We start from the raw sequence: 20,844 nt of genomic DNA, 5'->3' as shown, positions 1-20,844 counted from the left end.
TGTTTTTTTTGTCCCACTCTTCCTGCAAACACACCCTAAGGTGTGCAACAGTATAGAGTTGTCATTGTCGCATTTTTCGTTTGAAGATTTCTTCCTACATTCTTGCACCCTTGCCCTTTAGACACTGAAATTCCACCAGAGTATATTTTGCACTGTAGATATATGTAAATCCCCTTCATTTTTTATTTAAGGAACATTGTTTTTAAACCTTTTAATAATTTTACTAAGCATTCGTTAACAAACTGGAGATCTCCACAAAGACTCAGCCTTTTGAATACTGCTTTTGTTCTAAATCATGATTACAACCACCCATTGACATCCCCTGTTTTAAATCGCATCATTCAGTAGTTTTTTTTTTATTTCTAGCCCTAATTTGCCCATGTCCCAAATTTTTTGGAATATGTCACAGAAATTTCTGTTTTTATTTTCTGCATTTAGCAGACGCATTTTATCCAAAGCGACTTACAGTACTGTGACAGTACACTCTCTAAGCAATTGAGGGTTAAAAGCCTTGCTCAAGGGCTCAACAGTGACAACCTGTCAATAGTGGGGCTTGAACCAGCGACCTTTTAACTACAGGTCCAATACCTTCACTTCTAAAATACAGAAATTGATGCATAATTGCAAATACGCAAAAAGTTAACCAGACAAAACATGAAATATATTGGGTTCATACAGTCTGCAATGAAATAAAAGTCAAAGTAAATGTAAGAAACACTGTTTTCTGTATGCATTTTCCATACTGTCCCAACTTTTTCTGATTTGGGCAAATGGCAAGAATTAAACAAATACACCAAGACCTTGACCACTCACTGCCTGTGAAACCATTTGCTAGTAATTTCTTAAGCTCGATACATGTATACCCAAAAGTAAAATTGTGATTAATAAAATGTTTAAATGTACAAAACAGACAGAAAGGCCAAAAAAGTCATGCAGGGGTGACCGGCATCCAAAATTTACAGTTCTCAAAGACAAGTAGAAAATGTTAAAGGAATTTAAGACTTTTCAACAAATATTCAAGAAAAATTAGCAGTAGGTGGTGTTATGCAGGATTTACATTTACCCCATTGCTGTCTGAGAAATGTCAAAGAGAATAGAGTTTATAGCAGAAAATGTATCATGAGTTGGGCTGTATAGTAATGCTTCAGTTGTACAGTAATGCATTCAATGTAACAAAACTTTAATAGCAAGATACAAATCAGTAAAAACATGTGAAACTAAAGGTGCAGGAGTGAATAAGAGGCTTTCAAAAGTGTAAACCGAATAAGAACAAATCTTTTTCAGCTGTAAACAGGCTGCGAGGATGTGTGGAAATGAATATAAAGACAAACGAAAGGTCAGAGCAAACAATGGAGATCAATTAATGGAGCAATCAATAAGTCGGAACTTGTGCCCCTTACCTAGGAATGCATGGAAGTGGAAATGAATCATGCCTGCAATGAGGACAAGGGGAAGGGGGACAATGATCAGTTCACACACCATACATGCTTTTATCTTAAATGTGAGATTCTATTAACATTCATTCCAAATCTGATTCATCTAATTAACCCATTACAGGCAGTTTACCTCTGAAGTAAGCACGGCTATTGAACTCGGACATCAGAATGTGTTAAAACCAGTTTTGACTTATTTCTTCTGTCTAGTTCATTTAAAGAAATACCCCAACATTTTCGACCCAGTCTTTATGTGCTATAGCGTGACAAATATGGAAACAATTTTCTGTACCAAGTTAACCTGTTTTCTAAGGCAGTGGTTCTTTTTGTCTTGTGACCCCCCCTTCCTTACCCAACACACTGATTTAACAGCATGCTGGTATGGCTAACCTCACTCAAGCATTAACTACGCCACAGAACAGAAGGCAGAAGCTTAGATTCAGCTGTTATAAGGCTTTAATTTTAAAAAGTGGTGCAAAAATTACTCAGATTTTACATGGGCCACAGGCATGTCAGAGCAGCCAATCTGTGTAGGGATTGAAGAGAGAAAAGAATAGGAATAAAACATGCAGAAAGCATGAGGGTTTCACCAACTGTCTGAGTGGTGTGCTTTCCTATTAAGTGTGCCAATTCATATGAAACTCCTAGGGCTTTGGTGGGTAGCTTGCCCACGCATTACAGCCTTTTGTACAAGTTCAGATTTCTTTCGCTGTAAGTGGTCCATTTCATTTCTGACTTGCCACACGAAGCCTTATCTTATACATTCTTTAGGACAGTGCAGACACTTAGTGGAAGGTTTTCTCTTATTTATGCAGGGACCCACTTGTTTGCCTCCTCTGAACTTTTTAATGGCTTTTTCTGGAGCCATCGCACCATTGTTTCACCTTTGTTAGCCAACAAGCATTTACCTTATTTTCCTTTGTTAAAGTGGGAAAGATCTGAGTTCACATCGACAGAGCATTTGGTCTATTGCTTTATTTTGTAGGACAATTAAGGAAACTCTTTGTGCATTACAAGCCTAAATAATTGTAAAAGTGGTAGATTTAAATGTAATTTATTTATTTATTAGGATTTTAACGTCATGTTTTAAGCACTTTGGTTACATTCATGACAGAACAGGTAATTACTTGTTACACAAGATTCATCAGTTCACAAGTTTAATGTCAAACACAGTCATGGACAATTTTGTATCTCTAATTCACTTCACTTGCATGTCTTTGGACTGTGGGAGGAAACCCACGTAGACATGGGGAGAACATGCAAACTCCACACAGAAAGGACCTGGACCTCTCCACCTGGAAATCGAACCCAGGACCCTCTTTCTGTGAGGCGACAGGCCCACCGAGCCACCAATTTAAAAAATCTGTTTAATACATTCAGACAGAAAATCTTCTCATGGCCCCTCCTATTTTTAGACCCCCAGTTTTACGAACCACTGCACTAAAGCACAATTACGATTCTGGAACACAGTAAAATGCTTATTATTGCACATTATAAAAGATTGTGTTGAAATACTGTGTGAATTGTAAAGCAAAGTAAAGTCTGAAAGTGTGGACTACTATAGGTTGTTAATAGAAACTGGTTGTTAATTCTGTTAGTGTTAATTAACTCCTGTGAGTCTCTGTTAAACAGCTCAGGCTTACAATGCAGTGTAAACTTGCTAAGATTAGTGTTATTATTTAAAAGCTCACTGATTAGTGAATCTTTGAACGAAAGCAAAATCAAAGACTAAAGCACAACAACTCTAACACAGCTTTAGACACTAACTGTTGGGTCAGCGTCGCCCTCCTCTTCCTCTTCCCCCTCCTCATCAAGGTCCTGAATAACACAAAGTCTCTAATCAAATGGTGGCCACCCATATCATCTACATGGTAAGTAATAAAGAAATATTTGAACACGAGGTATACTATTGCATAACTAACCTCCTCTTCACCCTCTTCAAGGTCCTCCTCTTCAAACTGCACCCACACAAACAGATACAGAATAGGTCAGATGTAGACAAAGCACCACACAATTTTCTTACATATTACAATTACAGATTGCTAGGCTGACATTAGGTTTTGCAAGCAACCACTAGAACTTGAACTAATTAAAAAACATAAATGTTGTATAAATATGACACTAATATTTAGCCATGTAAAACAGTAATTTAGGATTTTGTATTAGATAAAGTATGTATTAGAGATTGACATAAATAGCCCACTAGTGACAGGAGTATGACATGTATGTAAAACATTGCAGAACTTCTGTGCTTTCTTACAATCAGTAAGTAAATGTACGAGGGTTCTTCAAAATTTTTCCACACCTTTTTTCCAACTCTATTTATTAAGAATTTCCAAAACAAATGACATCACTTTTCTACATATTCACCTTCTGATGCATTTTTCCCAGCGTCATATCAACTCTTTAATGCCATCAGCAAAAAATGTTATTGGTTGAGTGTGTAGCCACTGATGAACCGCTGCTTTTACATCATCACCACCACAAGAAATCTTCTTTCCCTTAAAGCTTGAGTGTCAAAAAAGGTGGAAATCAGATGCTGCTAAATCCGGACTATAAACTCTCTCTCAGTCTCTCAGACACGACCAATTACTACTCCTCCCGCCCTCACCATTTCCAACAATAATATAAAAGTGTGGAAACTTTTTGAAGATCCCTCGTAATATGCAAATCTAAGTACTAGTACTACATGGATTTCTTCTGCTGCAGAACCACATGCCTAAACATCACTAGAATATTGCATATGTTGACTATGAAACTGAACTGTAAAATACAGAAAGTATATTGAGTTTCTAGCAATAAATGTTCAGCATAAAACAGGTAAAGAGCAGCAAAACACACTGAAAGTACAGTATATCATTCTAAACTTTTATGGTAACCATACAAAACGAAAAATATGAAAAAGCTTGATGGCACAAGATCATTTACGTACGCTTTCATCATCTTCCAAAGCCTCTCCTGTGAAATACAGCACTGCTTTGGGAATGATCCTCTCTCTGAAAAAATGACCAATCTCGAAATCTGTGGCTAGAGTGAAATCCAGGTCTTCATCCTTAAAAAAAAAAAAAACAGTATATTAAACATTAGACACACCTAATGCTAATGGAGCATAACAAATGCATCTTGGTAAAAATTTTACCTCCGGAGTTTAAAATGTATACCAACAGTACTAAGACTTCCATCCTACAACTACTACATTTGTTTTGAATATGCCCTTATATAGGAGTCTCAACTAACTTTATATGCTGCAACTGTAAAGTAAAAACAGCTTAATGCTAGAGCATTCAATTATATTTTAGACATACATTATGTTCTTCTGTGTGTTCTTCTGTATATTTTACAAACCCTATTTTTTTTATAAAAAGTCAGTACATTCTGTAAAATGCAATGTGATTTGTTAATTATCTTTACCCTTTATTTAACAAAACTACAACACATATACTGTATATTCATTGTTTTCACTGACAGAATCGTATTTTAAAAATATGAACAAATATGGAATTTGCAACCCACTTTTTTCAAATTTAGGCATGTTTACTACTGTGTTTCATCACTTTTACTATTAGACTACGAGGCTTTTTAAAGGTTTGGGAGCTAGGGATACTAATTGTTGCAGTTTTGCAAGTGAAATTTTTGCCCATTGTTGCTTGATACAAAACTTCAGCTGCTCAACAATCTTTAGTCGCTGTAATCTTATTCTCCTCGTCATGATGTGCAATGAACTCCTGATGAACTGTTTGAGCTGAACAGGTTCTGTCTATGGTGTTTATGTTCATCTTACTAGTCTACATTACGGTCATGTTTACTGTAACCCTGATACTTATTTCTTAAATATGTGGGGCGCAATAAGTAGATTTTCAGGTTAACCATTAAAACATGCAAAATGGTCATCAGTTAAAAAAAATGGCAGAATTTACATCCATACATGATATTTCAACTTAATTATGCAAAATTTGTACAGGTACCAACTTTGTTTTGTACTATATTTTGTCAAAATTAAGAAACTATGAATTTGATCCCTGCAACATATTCAGTTTTTTCAATAATATAAAGCTTTAAGTGTGGAACAAATCATACATTTTTCTTTTTAGTGCATTTTTTTAAACATTGGATTGGTACTTAAAGAGATGGCTTTGAAGGCACCAAATTTTATTATAATTGATTATTTAAGTATTTCATTAAGGCATATGTGTCATCATTTACACTTATTTCTCATTTTTACATTTTGCTGATAAATTGCTGATAAATCTAGTTTCCTGAATGTACAATTCTTTCCCATGAGTATTTCCTCCCTTAATGTGTGACACTATGGTTTATCTGTGTAATATTCAGTATTAATATGTGCAATATTCAGTTTTCATACGTGCAATATTCAGTTTTCATACGTGCAATATTCAGTTTTCATATGTGCAATATTCAGTTTTCATATGTGCAATAATAATAACGTAAGCATTTTAATTATTTAATTGTGTGTATATAACTTTTTAACTTTAAATTTTTCTTCATTTTCTTTGTTTTAAGCAAGTAGAGTGTTTATTAGTTTTACATAAATGGGTGCTACTGTAAAAAACTGCAATTTCCCTCTGGGATCAATAAAGTATTCTGATTCTGATTTCCCATGAGACACATGGGTGTCAACATACTTTTGATAGATGGCCTTTACTATTGGCTGTTTCGCAAGTTTAACCTGAATGAGCTCAACATTAGACTCATTACACTACAATAAGCGTTAACAGTAAAAGCTGCTTTGACGCACATACTGGAATGACTGCTTCAACTATGTGGGATAAACAGACGTAATTAACATATATTTGCTGCAATGGCTGAACTATGTCTGGTTAGTCAGCACCGGGATCTTCAAAATGTTTACAAACAGTGGATGAAAAGCAAAGTATTTACGAAAACTTTGGCTTACTCACCGTTCCATCTGGAGTTGCTGAAAAAGAAGAAAAGAGAATCATTATTATAAACTGCTTCATCAGTCTACATTGCTGCATTTACAAGCATTCATTTTACAGCTAGAGAGAAAGAGTAGGACAAAAGATATCTTCATCTTTGTTTAAATCCTGGTTACTTGATTATACCACATTGCACAACAAACATGATGCACAAAGCACTCCGTGTGTCTTGTACCTTCGTCCATGTCAAAACACACCGTTTTTAATTTACCATACAGATATATATATCATCCTGTTTTACCTTTTCTAATCTGGCCTTCAGTTGAGAGAGATTACATTTGTTTTGGTTGAGGATGCATTTGTTTTGCTTCTTTGCTGCTTTGTACTCTTAAAAGTCTTTAACTGGAGTAGACGTTCAAGTGCATAGATATTTTTCCTCTCTATTTTTGCCCAGCTTTTTTGCCCCAAAAAAGGAAAAACAAAGATGACCATTACATCTGCTTTACATCTGAAGATCACTCAGAGTTCCATAATTCTTATTATCCTTTATCCACTTAAAAGGTAGTTTACATACAGCAAGATGAACATTTAAAAGGAGGAAAACTGGTTAAAAATCTCAATCATAAGAGATTGGAGGTAAATAAATATGTGTTTGTTTATTAGGATTTTAATGTCATGTTGGTTACATTCATGACAGGAACGGTAGTTACTCATTACACATAAAGTTCATCAGTTCACAAGGTTATATCAAACACAGTCATGGACAATTTAGTATCTCCAATTCACCTCACTTGCATGTCTTTGCACTGTGGGAGGAAACCGGAGCACCCAGAGTAAACCCACGCAGACACGGGGAGAACATGCAAACTCCACACAGAAAGGACCCGGACCGCCCCACCTGGGGATCGAACCCAGGACCTTCTTGCTGTGAGGTGACCGTGCTACCCAATTAGCCACCATGCTGCCCAAATAAATATGTGAGTGAGTGAAGGGGGAGAGGATGAACTGTTTGTATATTTATTGATTTTAAACCCTTACTTAATGTGCTCAGGTGGAACAGCGTTAAATTATACTAGCTCACCATCATTGGGATCCAGGGTTCAATTCCCAATATAAAGTGTGACCCTGACCAGGACAAAGCGGCAGTAAAACATGCAAATTTTAAAAATGCTTATGATTTGAAACATTAATTACAATAAAAAAATAAAACTGACACTTGAAGATATATACCTAGAAGCCTAAAACGAAGGTGCTAAAAATAGCTAAAAATATAAGTTAGGGCACAGGGGGCAGGGGTTAAACACAAACATAAAGAAAGTAATAAGAGAAAAAAACTAAAATGAAGGCTAAAGCAAGGGCTGGAGACTTTTCCCTTTTGTCTAAGCACCTATAGAAATTCTCACCAACGTCATTCCATGGCAGCTATGTGACGTTAACGATGACTCACTTTCTAACATCGTTTGAAGGCATAGGCCACACACCCTTCAAAAGAGTTCTGAGAAAATTACTTTTTCCACCAACACAATATCCGGCTGCCTGCTCACGATTGTTTAAATGAGTCTTCCCTCAGGCAGGACTGCATTCCTGAGCTGCTTAACTGTGACAGGGGGAAAAAGTCCCACTGCTGAAAAACCATGTCATGAGTTACCAGTCACTGATTACTACTTTAATTAGGAGTAATTGAAGAACATTACCAGTGTAAAGGCAAGGAATGAATGACTACACTACAAGTATCACATGACTGAACACCTGACAGCATGTTCAATAACCCAGTGAAAGCTCAGCAAATGAATTCTTAATCCTTAGGCACAGAAACTGTGTCAGCTTTTTCCTCTTACTACTTCCTGACACTTCAGTTACTGTTTTAGGTAATTTCATAATAAGTAACACATTTCAGCCTGTTGGGTAATGTAGAATTTTGATTACACCATCCACCCCTAATCCAGTAAACCTGGTGTAACTAGGCTCCAATTTACACCAGTTTTACTTAAATTAGGGGGTAATGACAGACAAAATTGTACATTTACATAACAGTAACTGAATAGGTCATGGCATACTACTTTTTAAACAAAATAGAAAATTGTTTGCTTGGTGTTTCCAGATTTTTGTCCAAGTCTTTACCTATAATTCTAGTCATTTCCAGTTCCCAATAGTGAATCTGTCCTTGCACAAGCCACAATCTGATCAAGGACATTCAAATCACTACACACGGTGGCTCAGGTCCTGGGTTCGATCCCCAGGTGGGGTGGCCCGGGTCCTTTCTGTGTGGAGTTTGCATGTTCTCCGTGTCTGTGTGGGTTTCCTCCGGGAGCTCCGGTTTCCTCCCACAATCCAAAGACATGCAAGTGAGGTGAATAGGAGATACAAAATTGTCCATGACTGTGTTTGACATTAAACTCGTGAACTGATGAATCTTGTGTAACCAGTAACTACAGTTTCTGTCATAAATGTAAAGAAAGTGTGTAAAACATGACGTTAAAATCCTAATAAATAAATAAACAAATCACTACACACCCCCTCTGATACGTGTCCAATCTGCAGCCACTTCTTTAAGCGGCTTAAAGAAAATTATTTACATGTTATTTACAGAACACACACTAAAGATGTAATTTTGATAATTTCTTATGACTGATAGCCAACCAGCATTAGAGTCCATGGTTAATCTCTCAGCTTTAGTTTTATATCAGTAAGTCACATGCTTTCTTGATAATGGCAGTAATGTAGACAAACACTGTAACAAAACTACGTCAGCATTCTTAAGTTGATAGCAAACAGTTCATTACAAGTGCTAAATATAATTTAAAAACTATAATTTAAAATAATCAGATGTAAAGATGTCTGACAATTTTAATGTAGTTAATATACAATAAGCAGAGTTTTCCCTTTATACTGGGACATAGTAACCATATTATTTTAAAAATACAAAAATAATACACACAGATCTGCCTGTACCAAGTTTAACATGCAGTCAGACTCCAAACTGAGGCAATATAGCTTCACTGTTATAATTTTAATATGTAGTATTTAAAAAAAAATTAAAACTCAAATACTTTTGTCAATTATTGGTAAACTGACAGGGACAACGGTAGCCTAGTCGATAGAGATTTGGGTGATTATTTAGAAAGTTGTGTGTGCAAATCCCAGCTCTGCCATGCAGCCACTGTTGGGTTCTTGAGCAAGGTTCTTAATGCCTAGTTCACACTACACGATTTTTGCCCTGATTTTCGCTCGCCGACTGGTCGGCGCTAGATTTAGATTTAGATCAATACTCGGCTCTCAATTGCTATGTGTGAACTACTCAACAACTCGATCCGAGCGGCTCGCTGAGTGATCGGCGACTGAAAGTAATTATCTAGCATGTCAGATATCTGGATCTGAGTCGCCCAACTGGCAATGAGTGCTATGTCGAACAGCCAATGAGAACGCAAGATACAGGGTGAGGGCAAATGCAGGGGAGGAGTTGTAAAAAAGTGAGACAGGGGCATAATATAGTTTTTATCAGAATACATCAGCACCAACGTTGCATTGCAAAAAATATTTATTAACCTCCAACTCACTATAGAACAATCCATGCCAAATCCACTCTGATTCATTTATTTTTCTTGAAAGACTCCCGATTACAAGAGATCCAGTTGTGCAGTGTGAACTGTACAGCGACCTGACAAATTGGAAAGTCGTGTAGTGTGAACTTGGCATAACCCTCTCAGCTCTAGGGGCGGCATACAATGGCTGACTCTATGCTCTGACCCTAGCTTCCAAACAAGCGAGGATATGCTGGAATAAAAATCATTGCCATATATACACAGACACGTGTACAGTACAAAGGCTTTTCATCTGCCCTAGAGTACTGTATTATTACCGCTTAATTATTGACACCACTAGTTTACACCTGTATTAAAAATAAAGTTGAGACTGGAAGTGTAGAGATTTAAAGAGATTTACAACAATTAAAAATAAGAAAAGGAAATGGTTCTAAAATTATGCTAAATTCTGACACTCAACCAAAACCCTGGCACAAATCTGTACAGAGCCACCATGTCTAAACCACAGATCTGACAGTAAACAGAATGCGAGGTAGATCACACGCAGCCTGCCTAAACATTTTATATAAATGCAAAATGGTTAGGATATCTAGATGTCTAACTCAGCTAACCATATAATACTACCCAAACAAACGCCATCTGAAATTATACCTGCATGCCAAGACAAGACAATTTCTTTACTGTTGTTTCTTTTTTTTTGGGAAGAGATAGTAAAATTGTTGTTTTGTGACTTTAATATTTCTAAAAGCACTGACATTAGCAATCATGTAGCAGTTAAACATGTATATCACATATACGCTATGGTCTAGGAGTTTTAAAAATGTCCTACACTGCTTATTCTGATGCACCTTTGGGTGCCAGTCAAAGCACTTGCTTTGGAAACTGCTGGTCTAAATGACCTCTCTCTTCAAATAATGGCCATTTTTATCATGAACACACTGCATGAACTTTCAGAGTTGATGTTTGGTCAGTGTTCCCTTGTGACTGTAAAGTGGAAAAAAGTCACAAGCAGCAAGGTCACATTGCCAGAGGCAGTATCTATATAAAGCCACAAAAAATAAATAATCCAAAGTGGTAAACAACAGTTTTTAAATTAGCCATTGGGCAAGCAGCCACTTGAACTAATACATTTTGATATAAACACTGAAATTTGACTTGTTATGAAATAATGAAACAAAGAGGCATTGTGGCCTGTATGTTTACAGACTGTGTCCTAGCAAATTTAAATACAGCCATTCATACACTGGAACTATTTGTAAAAACGACAGGCCATGTCTTTGCATCACAGAAAGTTATTTAGATCTTTCTTTATAGCCATATACTTTGCTTACTCTTCTTAACAGCATAGCCAAAATAAAAATGCATTGTCTGTGTTGTACCACTCAAGCAGTACCATAGGACATTTTGGAACCTTAAGACGCTAAAATGTGATTTTGTTTTCACGCACTGAAAGAGTATTTACATGACATGTATAATAATACAATCCATAGCATTTAGTAACTTGATAAATTATAGAAATGTAAAAGTGCCAATACAACCAACACCACATGACTCATTTATACAAAATGCAAAAAATAAAGATTTTTAAATAGTGAACCATGATGACTGGTCTAAGATTTGTATGTGCTTTTATCTACAATGCTGTTAAACAAAGCCCTTCTATTTTCACCTTCCCACAATCCACATAAAGCATCTAAACCTCTGGAGAGAGATGCAGTATGTGGTGCCACCTACTGTATAAGTAGCAACTTGACTGTTCATTTAACAGCCTGACAGACTACTGTATGTCTATGGGTTCCTTCAGGAGCAGACACTCACTTTCAACGGTCCAATTAAATTTTCCTTCCTTCCATCCATCCATCCATCTATCTACATAAAGACTAAATGTATTAATTTGCATCAAATGTGGCTGCTCAGATGGTGAGGCAGTAAAGTAGCAGTAAAAAATGTTTTTTTCTGCTGTACAGAAAACTGTAGAATATACTTTATGTAGTTTTTGTAGAATACTAATTGATTTTACATAGTCTATATTTTTTTTTTATTTCCACACTACTTTAGTTTACTTTATCTGTATTTAACTGGTGTATTACTGGAATTTCCCCCATGAAGATCAATAAAGAAATTTTATCTGTTTTATTTCCACATTTCAGAAACTGACCCCTAATAAACATGCAGGAGCATTACAGCTGGGGTATTTCCCTGTTTTAGAACCTGAGGTGAGTAATGAGTATATGTGGCGCCATCTAGTGTACATTTGGAACACTACCAATCCAATCCATGTTTCTGTAAGACTTCTTTGGTGATTTTCCATTTTAGATCTTTTTTTATTTTATTAAGATTTTAGGACTGTCATCTTATCCAACATCAAACACGTTACTTACTAATTAATTAATTTTTTTTTTTACAGTGCATGTAATGTCTTTGCAAAATGATGGGTAACTTTAAATCAATTACACATAAATAAGCTGTCGTGCGTGCTTGTATGACTCTCTAGAGCTTCATGTATTGTTACCCCATGTGTTTAAAAAATCTTACCCCAAATGTAGTGCCTTCTTTATATCAGTTGTTTGATTGTTCAGTCTAAACCTTTTTTGTTTAGTTGTTTGACCACAGTGCAAGCAGCTATTGATATATTGATAACAGTAGTGTAACTACAGTAACACAGCCACTTACTTCCAGCGGTCAGATTTAATTTCATTTTCTTGGGATCAATAAAGTACCTAACTATCTATCTTTACATTGTTACATTGATAACATGTCTTATAGGAGTTTAACGTCATGTTTTGCACTTTTGGTTACCATGACAGGAACGGTAGTTACTCATTACACAAGGTTCATCACTTCACAAGGTTATATCGAACACAGTCATGGACAATTTCTTATCCCCAATTCACATCACTTGCATGTCTTTGGACTGTGGGAGAAAACCGAAGCACCCGGAGGAAACCCACGCGGACACGGGGAGTGTATAATATGTGTAATATATTACATATTGTGTATACCAATATGTTATTGGACATAACAGAAGGACAGTGTAAATGGACTGAATTGAATTTAATCTTACCTTTAACGGGGTTAAAGAAATTAAAGAAGGAATCCTGGGGCACTTCTTTGGTGACCGTCCTCACTGTTCCTCTGCCTTTGTGCTTCTGCTTCTTCTTAATAGTTTTCATGGTTACATCTTTGCCTTTCTGCCAGTCAATCTTGCAACTGGGTACAAACAGAGTAATACTTTAGTACTTTTGAAGCATTATTTGACACCCTTGTCTCATGTGAATCACATAAAAAATCATAGCATAAGATTTGTAGCATAAAAATGCAATTTAAAACAGACAAATCACAAGTTATTAGAAACCCAATGACATTCTAAACTGTACAAAAATTTTGCTTAGTGCTTTCAGTAACAGACTATGTATAATGTAATGTGATAGGCTATGTTGCTTACCCCTCGCAGTCCACAATCTCAGGCCCCTCAAAGGCAAAAGGTTCAGCTGAATCTGGCTCAGATTTCATCTTGTATGCTTTAGTCAGGACTGTATTGCTAAAGAAGCTATTAGACTCAAAGTGGAACTCCAATGTAAAGCTCTGTTTTAGCACAGAAAAAATAAAATAAATGTTACAAGAGTTGCATAAACCATATGTAATGTGGTCTAAAACTTGAGCTCACACACTGACCATTGGCTCTCCAGGTCCAGAGAATTTCACTGTGATGTCCTGGAGGTGTTTAAGGATGGGCTCATCATGTTCCTATGAGAATAGAAAACATATGCGATTAAGTCTAATTATGACCCACTATGTAGTATTTAGCTAACCATGAACAAAGCACAACACAAAGTGGATACACTAAGCTTAATGTAATTACCCTACTAATGAAAACTCACCCCAAAAAGCAAACACAGTGCTTTGCACCATGATAGAAATGCACATGTGGCTAGTATACTTCAGTATATCCAGAATTCAGCTGCTCGCCTCCTTACTCATACTCGCTCCCGTGATCATATTACACCTGTTCTCCAAAAACTTCATTGGCTTCCCGTTGCTCAACGCATTCAATTCAAAATTCTTCTATTCACTCACAAAGCTCTCCATAATCAGGCCCCATCCTACCTCACCGACCTGCTCCATCAGCACATTCCCTCCCATAGCCTTCGCTCTTCTGAGGCTAACCTACTGTCCATACCCTCTAGGACCAAGCACCGGACCTGGGGTGACAGGGCCTTTTCCATAGCTGCTCCATCTTTATGGAATGCTCTCCCCAAACACCTACGAGATTGTCCTGACCTGTCCAAATTCAAGTCACTTCTCAAAACTCATCTATTCAAAATGGCATTTAACTTGTAACAACACGAAATAAATGCTTTTATTTTTGCTATTCTTTTTAATAGTTTTTATACTTAGATCACGACAGAAATGTGAAGTCCTAGATCCTAAAACTTGTAAAGTTTTCAGTTTCCTGATTGCATGTGAATCTGTCCTGTTTCTGTCTAATTTTAAGAAATTGTTCTATATTTGTTGTTCTCTCTCATAATTTAGCTAATTTTTTATGAACTGTCTTATGCTGCTCTCTTTGTTTTTATCTTAATTATTCTTGATGTTGATGTACTATTTTGATTTTGTACTATGATTTGTATGGTGTATGTACGTATTTGTTTTGATTATTTGTCTTATGTAAAGCGTCTTTGAGTATCTTGAAAAGCGCTATATAAATAAAATGTATTATTATTATTATTATTATACTTTTTATTTGATTTTTGTGTTACTATTAGTGAGTCAAATTTCCCTGAAATCACTGGGTACAATATAGTAACACACCCCAGACAGTGCGGCAATCCATTATGGGGCATGTCTAATCAGCCAGTTCTATAAAATGTGTGCAAGACCATAAAAACATCATTTTAAATCAGCTGCAGTCATATATTTTCTTTTTCATAGCTGCTAAGCACTTCCTCTTCTGAAATCCTTTTCCTGCCACAACCACCTCCAGACTTAATTTGTTCAGTGACTAAACAAATGCGTGCAGTAACTGTACTGCAGGGTGTTGAATTTCTCAGGTATAAAAAATTTACAGAGTGCAGACGCAAACTGAGTGAGATGTTTCACCTGCAGCATTTCGCCAAGCATGTCCACATGTTTAAATATGGTGAGCCAGAACTCTGGGATGCCTTTAGGATCTTCTGCCGTGGCAGATTCTTCTTTTTTTTCTTCCAGCGCTGCCTTCTTTTTCATGTCTTCCTGTTAAAGCAAATGTAATAGATAATTAAAAGGTTGTGCTTGAGAGTCAGGCTTTTTCTCATTTCATTTTTATGCTTTACCACCACTTTATCCTAGTCAAGGCTGAGATGGGTATGGCTGCCCTGGAATTACTGAGATCAATGTAGAAACACCCCCAGACAGGATGCCAAACCATCGCAGGGCCTTTAAACTCCCCACACCACCACCATGACCAAGACATATCATGTCTTTATTTAGAAACTTGACTGCCAAACCGCTAACACCCAATCCCAGTGGTAATGGGTAAGTGCAATTTACAGTGGAGCCACCCAAGTGCCGAGACCCATAGTAAACATCTTGGTCAGTACAACTTTTTTTTATTATTTTATTAGGATTTTAACGTCATGTTCCACACACCTTGGTTACATCCATGACAAGACAGGTAGTTACTGGCTATACGAGATTCAAGGTTTTAATGTCACACAATTTGGTATCTCCAGTTCACCTTACTTGCATGTCTTTGGACTTTGGGAAGAAACTGGAGCTCCCAAAGGAAATCCACACAGAAACGGGAGAACATGCTCCACCTGAAAATCAAATCCAGGACCTTCTTGCTGTGAGGCAAAAGTGTTAACCACTAAGCAGCGCTGGTCAGTATAACTAGTGAGATTATTTGCAAGCCGAAAGTTCCCTGAACACTTGTAAATTTTTTTAAACATCTTGGTTTTAGCCCTTTTGTATGACAAGTAGTTCAGTTTTCTGCATACAAGTGCAGTTTAAATAGGCTTTGTATCAGATTAAAGCAATCAATGTGTTTTAAAAAAAGAACTGACCTATTTACCAAATATTTACTGTTCATTTAAATCTAAGTAATAACGAACAAAACAAGTGCTCAGGTAGCGCAGTGGTAAAACACACTAGCCTTGCAACTCGCTGCAGGAGTCATTTCAGCATAATCTTAAACTATATGTAAAAAAGTCTCCAAACGCATTTTCTTGTTTATTTTTTAGACTTTGTTACACATTGCTGGGGGGTTTATTTATAAAGAGTTTAAATTCATGTTGTTGAGCAGTATGTTAACACGCTGTTATCAGATTAATCTGTAGGGCAGAAGCAGTGTGCTTAAAATGTCCAAGTCGAAGATACTCACAGCCAGATCTTCCTCCTCGCCTTCACTGTGCCACTCGCATTCTTCATCTGTGGGCTCAACTGCTCCAGTCACCACTGCCCGTCTCTAAACAACACACAATCAATCAGTGCATGTTAAGTGTTCAGTGCAATCTAAACTTTACCTCTGCTTACTGAAAATATCCATGTACAGTGGAGGCCAAATGTCTGACACCATTAGTGAACAAGCATTTATTCTGCGTTTTTATTTTTTTACATTTAATACAATGTTTTTATTACAAATCATTGACATACTTAAAGTAAAACTCTTAGAGTTAAAGAATGAATATTTGAAAAATACATAAATTTTAGTATTTAGCACTATGAAGCACTAAGAAGCAAGTAAGAACATTTGTATAATTGATCATGTAAATTCCTTAGTACAAATCTCCTGAGTTTTATCCTTTTTTTATTAAAGCTCAAGCTCATACAATTGAAGCTCAAGCTCATATAATATGGGATTTCTCATTGCTGCTGCATTTGCGGCCTCTGCTGGCTGGTTGGGGAATAATGGAGAAATGATGGAGATCAGTGTGTGATCCTCTGTTTGTTTATTAGGTTTTTACTGTCATGTTTTACACTCTTTGGTTAAATTCATGACAGACACATGGTAGTTACTCGTTACACAAGATTAATCAATTTACAGGGTTATTTTGATCACAGTCATGGACAATTCTGTATCTCCAATTCACTTCACTTGCATGTCTTTGTACTGTGGGAGGCACCTGGAAACCGGAGCACCTGGGGGAAACCCACGCAGACACGGGGAGAACATGCAAACTCCCCACAGAAAGGACCCGGATCGCCCCACCTGGGGGTCGAACCCAGGACCTTCTTGCTGTGAGGCGACAGTGCTACCCACTTAGCCACCGTGCCGCCCGTGTGATTCTCTGTATACAATACTGAGCCCTGTGTGAACCTGCCTGTAAATGAAAGGCAGCGTTTTTTTGTAATGTGACTTTAATTTTCCAAAATTCTGATCAAAGAAAACAACTGGTTGTACCCCAGCCTTGGAAAAAGCCAAACATAGATAAAAGCAGTTGGCTACTCGTTTAGGGGGGGTATGTATTTAGCACTTGGACAGTGAACCCAGAAGCCACCAAACTGAGCCTGAACATTCACTGTAAACTGTGCAGATGAGACAAAATATTTACTTCTTGTCAATAAGAGATCGCAGTTTTTATGCTCGGTAATGACAAGTACAGCCCTTGGACTAGTACTGTCCTCAATGCACATTTTTTTACCCCTGCGTTATGATGGTCAGGTTCAAGATGGGTCCTGTTTGTTTAATTCTTAATGCCAGTTCAGCTGCTATGGCTATTATCATGGAATGCAATGCAGAAGCACACCCCTTAAACATAGACAATCATGTCTGGATGTAGACACCCAACCGGCCAGTAGCACAGCTGGGAAATTAGACCCTGGATCCCAGTGGTAGTGGGCTGGCATAATTTAATGTCACACCATACAGTTTATCTATATGTCATGGCTTCGGAGGCAGTGCCAGAAAAATTGTCGTCCCCATAAGTAATATTTCTATCTAAAAAGTGTTCACCTTGGCAAAGATGGGCTGATAGAGACCAGCATACTTCCTCTCCAGCTCATGCACTTCCTCATAGAACTTGGCCTCTACATGAGCACTCTGGACCTGTAGTCTCTTCAGAGCATAAACTCTCCTCTTCACAGCTTTGGGTAGGGCACTGACATTGGGTATCCTGTACAGAATAAAGGTTGTTGGCTATTGTAGCACAGGTGCCAAGGTGAAAAAGCTGCTTAGTTGTAGCTACTCAGGTTTCAACATTTAACACAGTAAGCAGAGCTGTTAGTAGGTAATTTGATAGATGTGCTAACAGCCAGCTTCAGAATGACATGAGAAATCCTTAAGAAAGGTTAAACAGGTCATGAAACAACGCCTACATGGTTAATTAGCTTAGCTTTCACTTTATGTATTAGTGCATTAATTCTAGTAAGCAATTTTTAGCACAACCACAAAATATTACCACCCATTATAACGTATGACTAACGCTTGAGAACCGCACTAACACAAAATGTCTTTTTCTTCTGTATGATTTGTATGTGGTGTAGTGTTTGTTCCTAAAATGCCTATTTTTGCCTTATTTGACCAAAAAATTTCATTAAGCTTTCAGCTACTCCAGGCAAAATTGGATAAAAGAAGCTGGGCAGTGGCAGCTTAGCGGTTTTGGTACTGGACTAGTGATCAGAAGATCGCTGGTTTAAGCCGCCACCTGCCAAGTTGCCAATAATAGGAGTCACTTTGAACAGTGTGCATGTTTATTACGATATTAACGTCATGTTTTAAACATGATTCATTAGTTCTAGTTCAAGTTCAATGTCAAACACAGTCATGGGCATTTTTGTATCTCCAATTCACCTCACTTGCATGTCTTTGGACTGTGGGAGGAAACCAGAGCTCCCAGATGAAACCCACAGACACAGGGAAAACATGCAAACTCCTCAAAGAAAGGACCCAAACCACTTCACCTGGGAATCGAACCAAGGATCTTCCTGCTGTGAGGCGACAGTGCTACCCACCGAGCCACCATGCCACCCGAGAGCACTATTAAATACGAAATGTCTTTCTCCTCTGTATGATTCGTATGTGTAGTGCAGTGTTCCTCCAGGCAAAGTTAGGTAAAACAATCCATGTGCCCAGTGCTTAGTGGCTAAGGTACTGGACTAGTGATCATATGGTTGCTAGTTCAAGCCCACAGCTGCCAAAGTGCCAATAATAGGAGTCGCTTGGTATAAAAGTGGGTTTGTTTATTAGGATTTTAACATCATGTTTTACACTTCAGTGACACATGATGTATCAGTTCACAATAAATGCTAGACACGGGGAGAACATGCAAACTCCTCACAGAAAGGACCCTAACCGCTTCACCTGGGAATCGAACGCAAGGCCTTTCTCGCTGTGAGGCGACAGTGCTATCCACCGTGTTGCCCAATTAAAGCATCTGCTAAATTCCATAAACGTAAATAAACCCAAATGCAACCCAGATCTTACAATATTCATCTGGTAATTTGGGGGAAGAGAAGTTTTCAGCTCTTCATCCACTGTATTGTAGGTCATGCATTCCACGGTTTTGATTAGTAGCCTTTTAATCTTAGCTAATACACCATGAATCCTACCTGTCTATCTGAGGAATGATCTCTGGTCTGTCTCCCTGTGAGGCTTTGTTTGCTCCCTTACCTGTGCAAACAAGGTTTAACAAGCAATATAAATGTTACAAAAAAAAAAACAACGTCATTTTTATTACACAACAGTAAAACCTTTCAGCACATTTATTGAGTTCATCACCACTTTTAATTTTGTAAATATACACCATGGTCAAAGTCTGTGGACACCACACACTCAAACATTTTATCCACAACATTATTAAAGAGATGACCCTCCTATCTGCTTTTATACCAGGCTCCACTCTTTTAGGATTTTCTGTAGATTTTTAAATGGGGTGGCACAGGGATTCACTTTTATTTAGCCACATGAGCATTAGTAAATGCAAGCATATGGTTTAATCAATAATGGTTAGCTTGCAGTGTTCCAATTAATTCCAATTTGGAAAAGCATCTTGCTTTGTACATGTGAACATTGTCCAGCATGCTCCCCAACTATTGCTACAAAATTGGAAACACATTTTATCTTGAATGCATTTGCATGCTGAATGCTGAACATCAAAATAATGTTAGCAGTGTTGGCTCAGCAGCTGAGGTACTGGACTACTAATCGGATGGTTGCTGGTTCTAACCCTACCACTGCAAGCCTGCCATTGTTGGGCCCTGGAGCCAGGCCCTCAATCCTTTTTTAAAATTTTTTTTATATTTTTTCCCCCAATTTGTATCCCCTAATCTAGTCGTGTCCAATTACCCAGAATGCGTCCTCTATACTAATTTGACCCTTCACCGCTGACTGAGGATGCCTCTCAACTGACATACGCCCCCTCCGGTACGCACAGTCAGTAGAGATAGTGCATTTTTCACCTGCACGAGTCGAATTCATACACTTGACGGGCACTGTGCACGGAGGGCCACACCCCCATCAGCATTATTCCTCAGCCCTGTGCAGGCACCATCAGTCAGCCAGCAGGGGCCGCAGTCGCACCAGTTATGAGGACCTATCATCCGACTTTCTTACCCCTAACCCTGAACAACAGCCAATCGTTGTTCATACCAAGCCTAGTCGGAAAGGCAGAGCTGAGGTTCGATATGATGTTCAAAACCCCAACTCTGGTGAGCAGGCCCTCAATCCTTAACTGGATTGTATTTGGGTACAACTGTAAGTTGAAAAGTGACCACTAAATTAAAAAAAAAGTAATTTTACAACATTTTAACTGACTTTGTATTGGTAATTTAGCCTTACTTCTTCCACGTTCTCAGATGAGGTTCAAGGGTTACAGGGCCTTTTCTGTAGCTACCCCAAGACTCTTCCACTTTTCATAAAGGAGTCCCACACAATAGATACATTTAAGTTAAATTTAAAAAGTAATTCGTTTTCTTTGGCATTTGAGTCCATTTGTGGTTTTATTTGATTTACATGTTTATATGTTTGTGCGTATGTACAGTATATTATTTTCT

At 37.6% G+C, this 20,844-nt stretch overlaps 1 protein-coding gene across 3 annotated transcripts in view; it reads right to left on the bottom strand.

Moving 5' to 3' along the window:
* Positions 1 to 20,844, bottom strand: part of nap1l4a (nucleosome assembly protein 1-like 4a) — a 49,444-nt gene that overhangs the window by 2,622 nt on the left and 25,978 nt on the right. For 2 of the 3 annotated variants that reach the window (XM_062990980.1, XM_062990979.1), the window contains exons 3-13: positions 19,402 to 19,462; positions 17,807 to 17,966; positions 16,235 to 16,318; positions 14,974 to 15,105; positions 13,549 to 13,620; positions 13,319 to 13,458; positions 12,938 to 13,083; positions 6,353 to 6,369; positions 4,366 to 4,485; positions 3,356 to 3,391; positions 3,201 to 3,251 (exon numbers count right to left, since the gene is read on the bottom strand). In XM_062990980.1, coding sequence (XP_062847050.1) covers positions 3,201 to 3,251; positions 3,356 to 3,391; positions 4,366 to 4,485; positions 6,353 to 6,369; positions 12,938 to 13,083; positions 13,319 to 13,458; positions 13,549 to 13,620; positions 14,974 to 15,105; positions 16,235 to 16,318; positions 17,807 to 17,966; positions 19,402 to 19,462 — 1,019 coding nt within the window. Of the gene's footprint in view, positions 1 to 1,400; positions 1,434 to 3,200; positions 3,252 to 3,355; positions 3,392 to 4,365; positions 4,486 to 6,352; positions 6,370 to 12,937; positions 13,084 to 13,318; positions 13,459 to 13,548; positions 13,621 to 14,973; positions 15,106 to 16,234; positions 16,319 to 17,806; positions 17,967 to 19,401; positions 19,463 to 20,844 lie in introns of all 3 variants that reach the window. The other variant, XM_062990981.1, reaches the window with a different exon arrangement.

This window comes from Trichomycterus rosablanca, chromosome 1, assembly GCF_030014385.1.
Source record: "Trichomycterus rosablanca isolate fTriRos1 chromosome 1, fTriRos1.hap1, whole genome shotgun sequence".
Taxonomy (NCBI): Eukaryota; Metazoa; Chordata; class Actinopteri; order Siluriformes; family Trichomycteridae; genus Trichomycterus; species Trichomycterus rosablanca.
The sequence above is the reverse complement of the archived record's forward strand: the minus strand, read 5'-3'. Positions and strand labels throughout refer to the sequence as shown.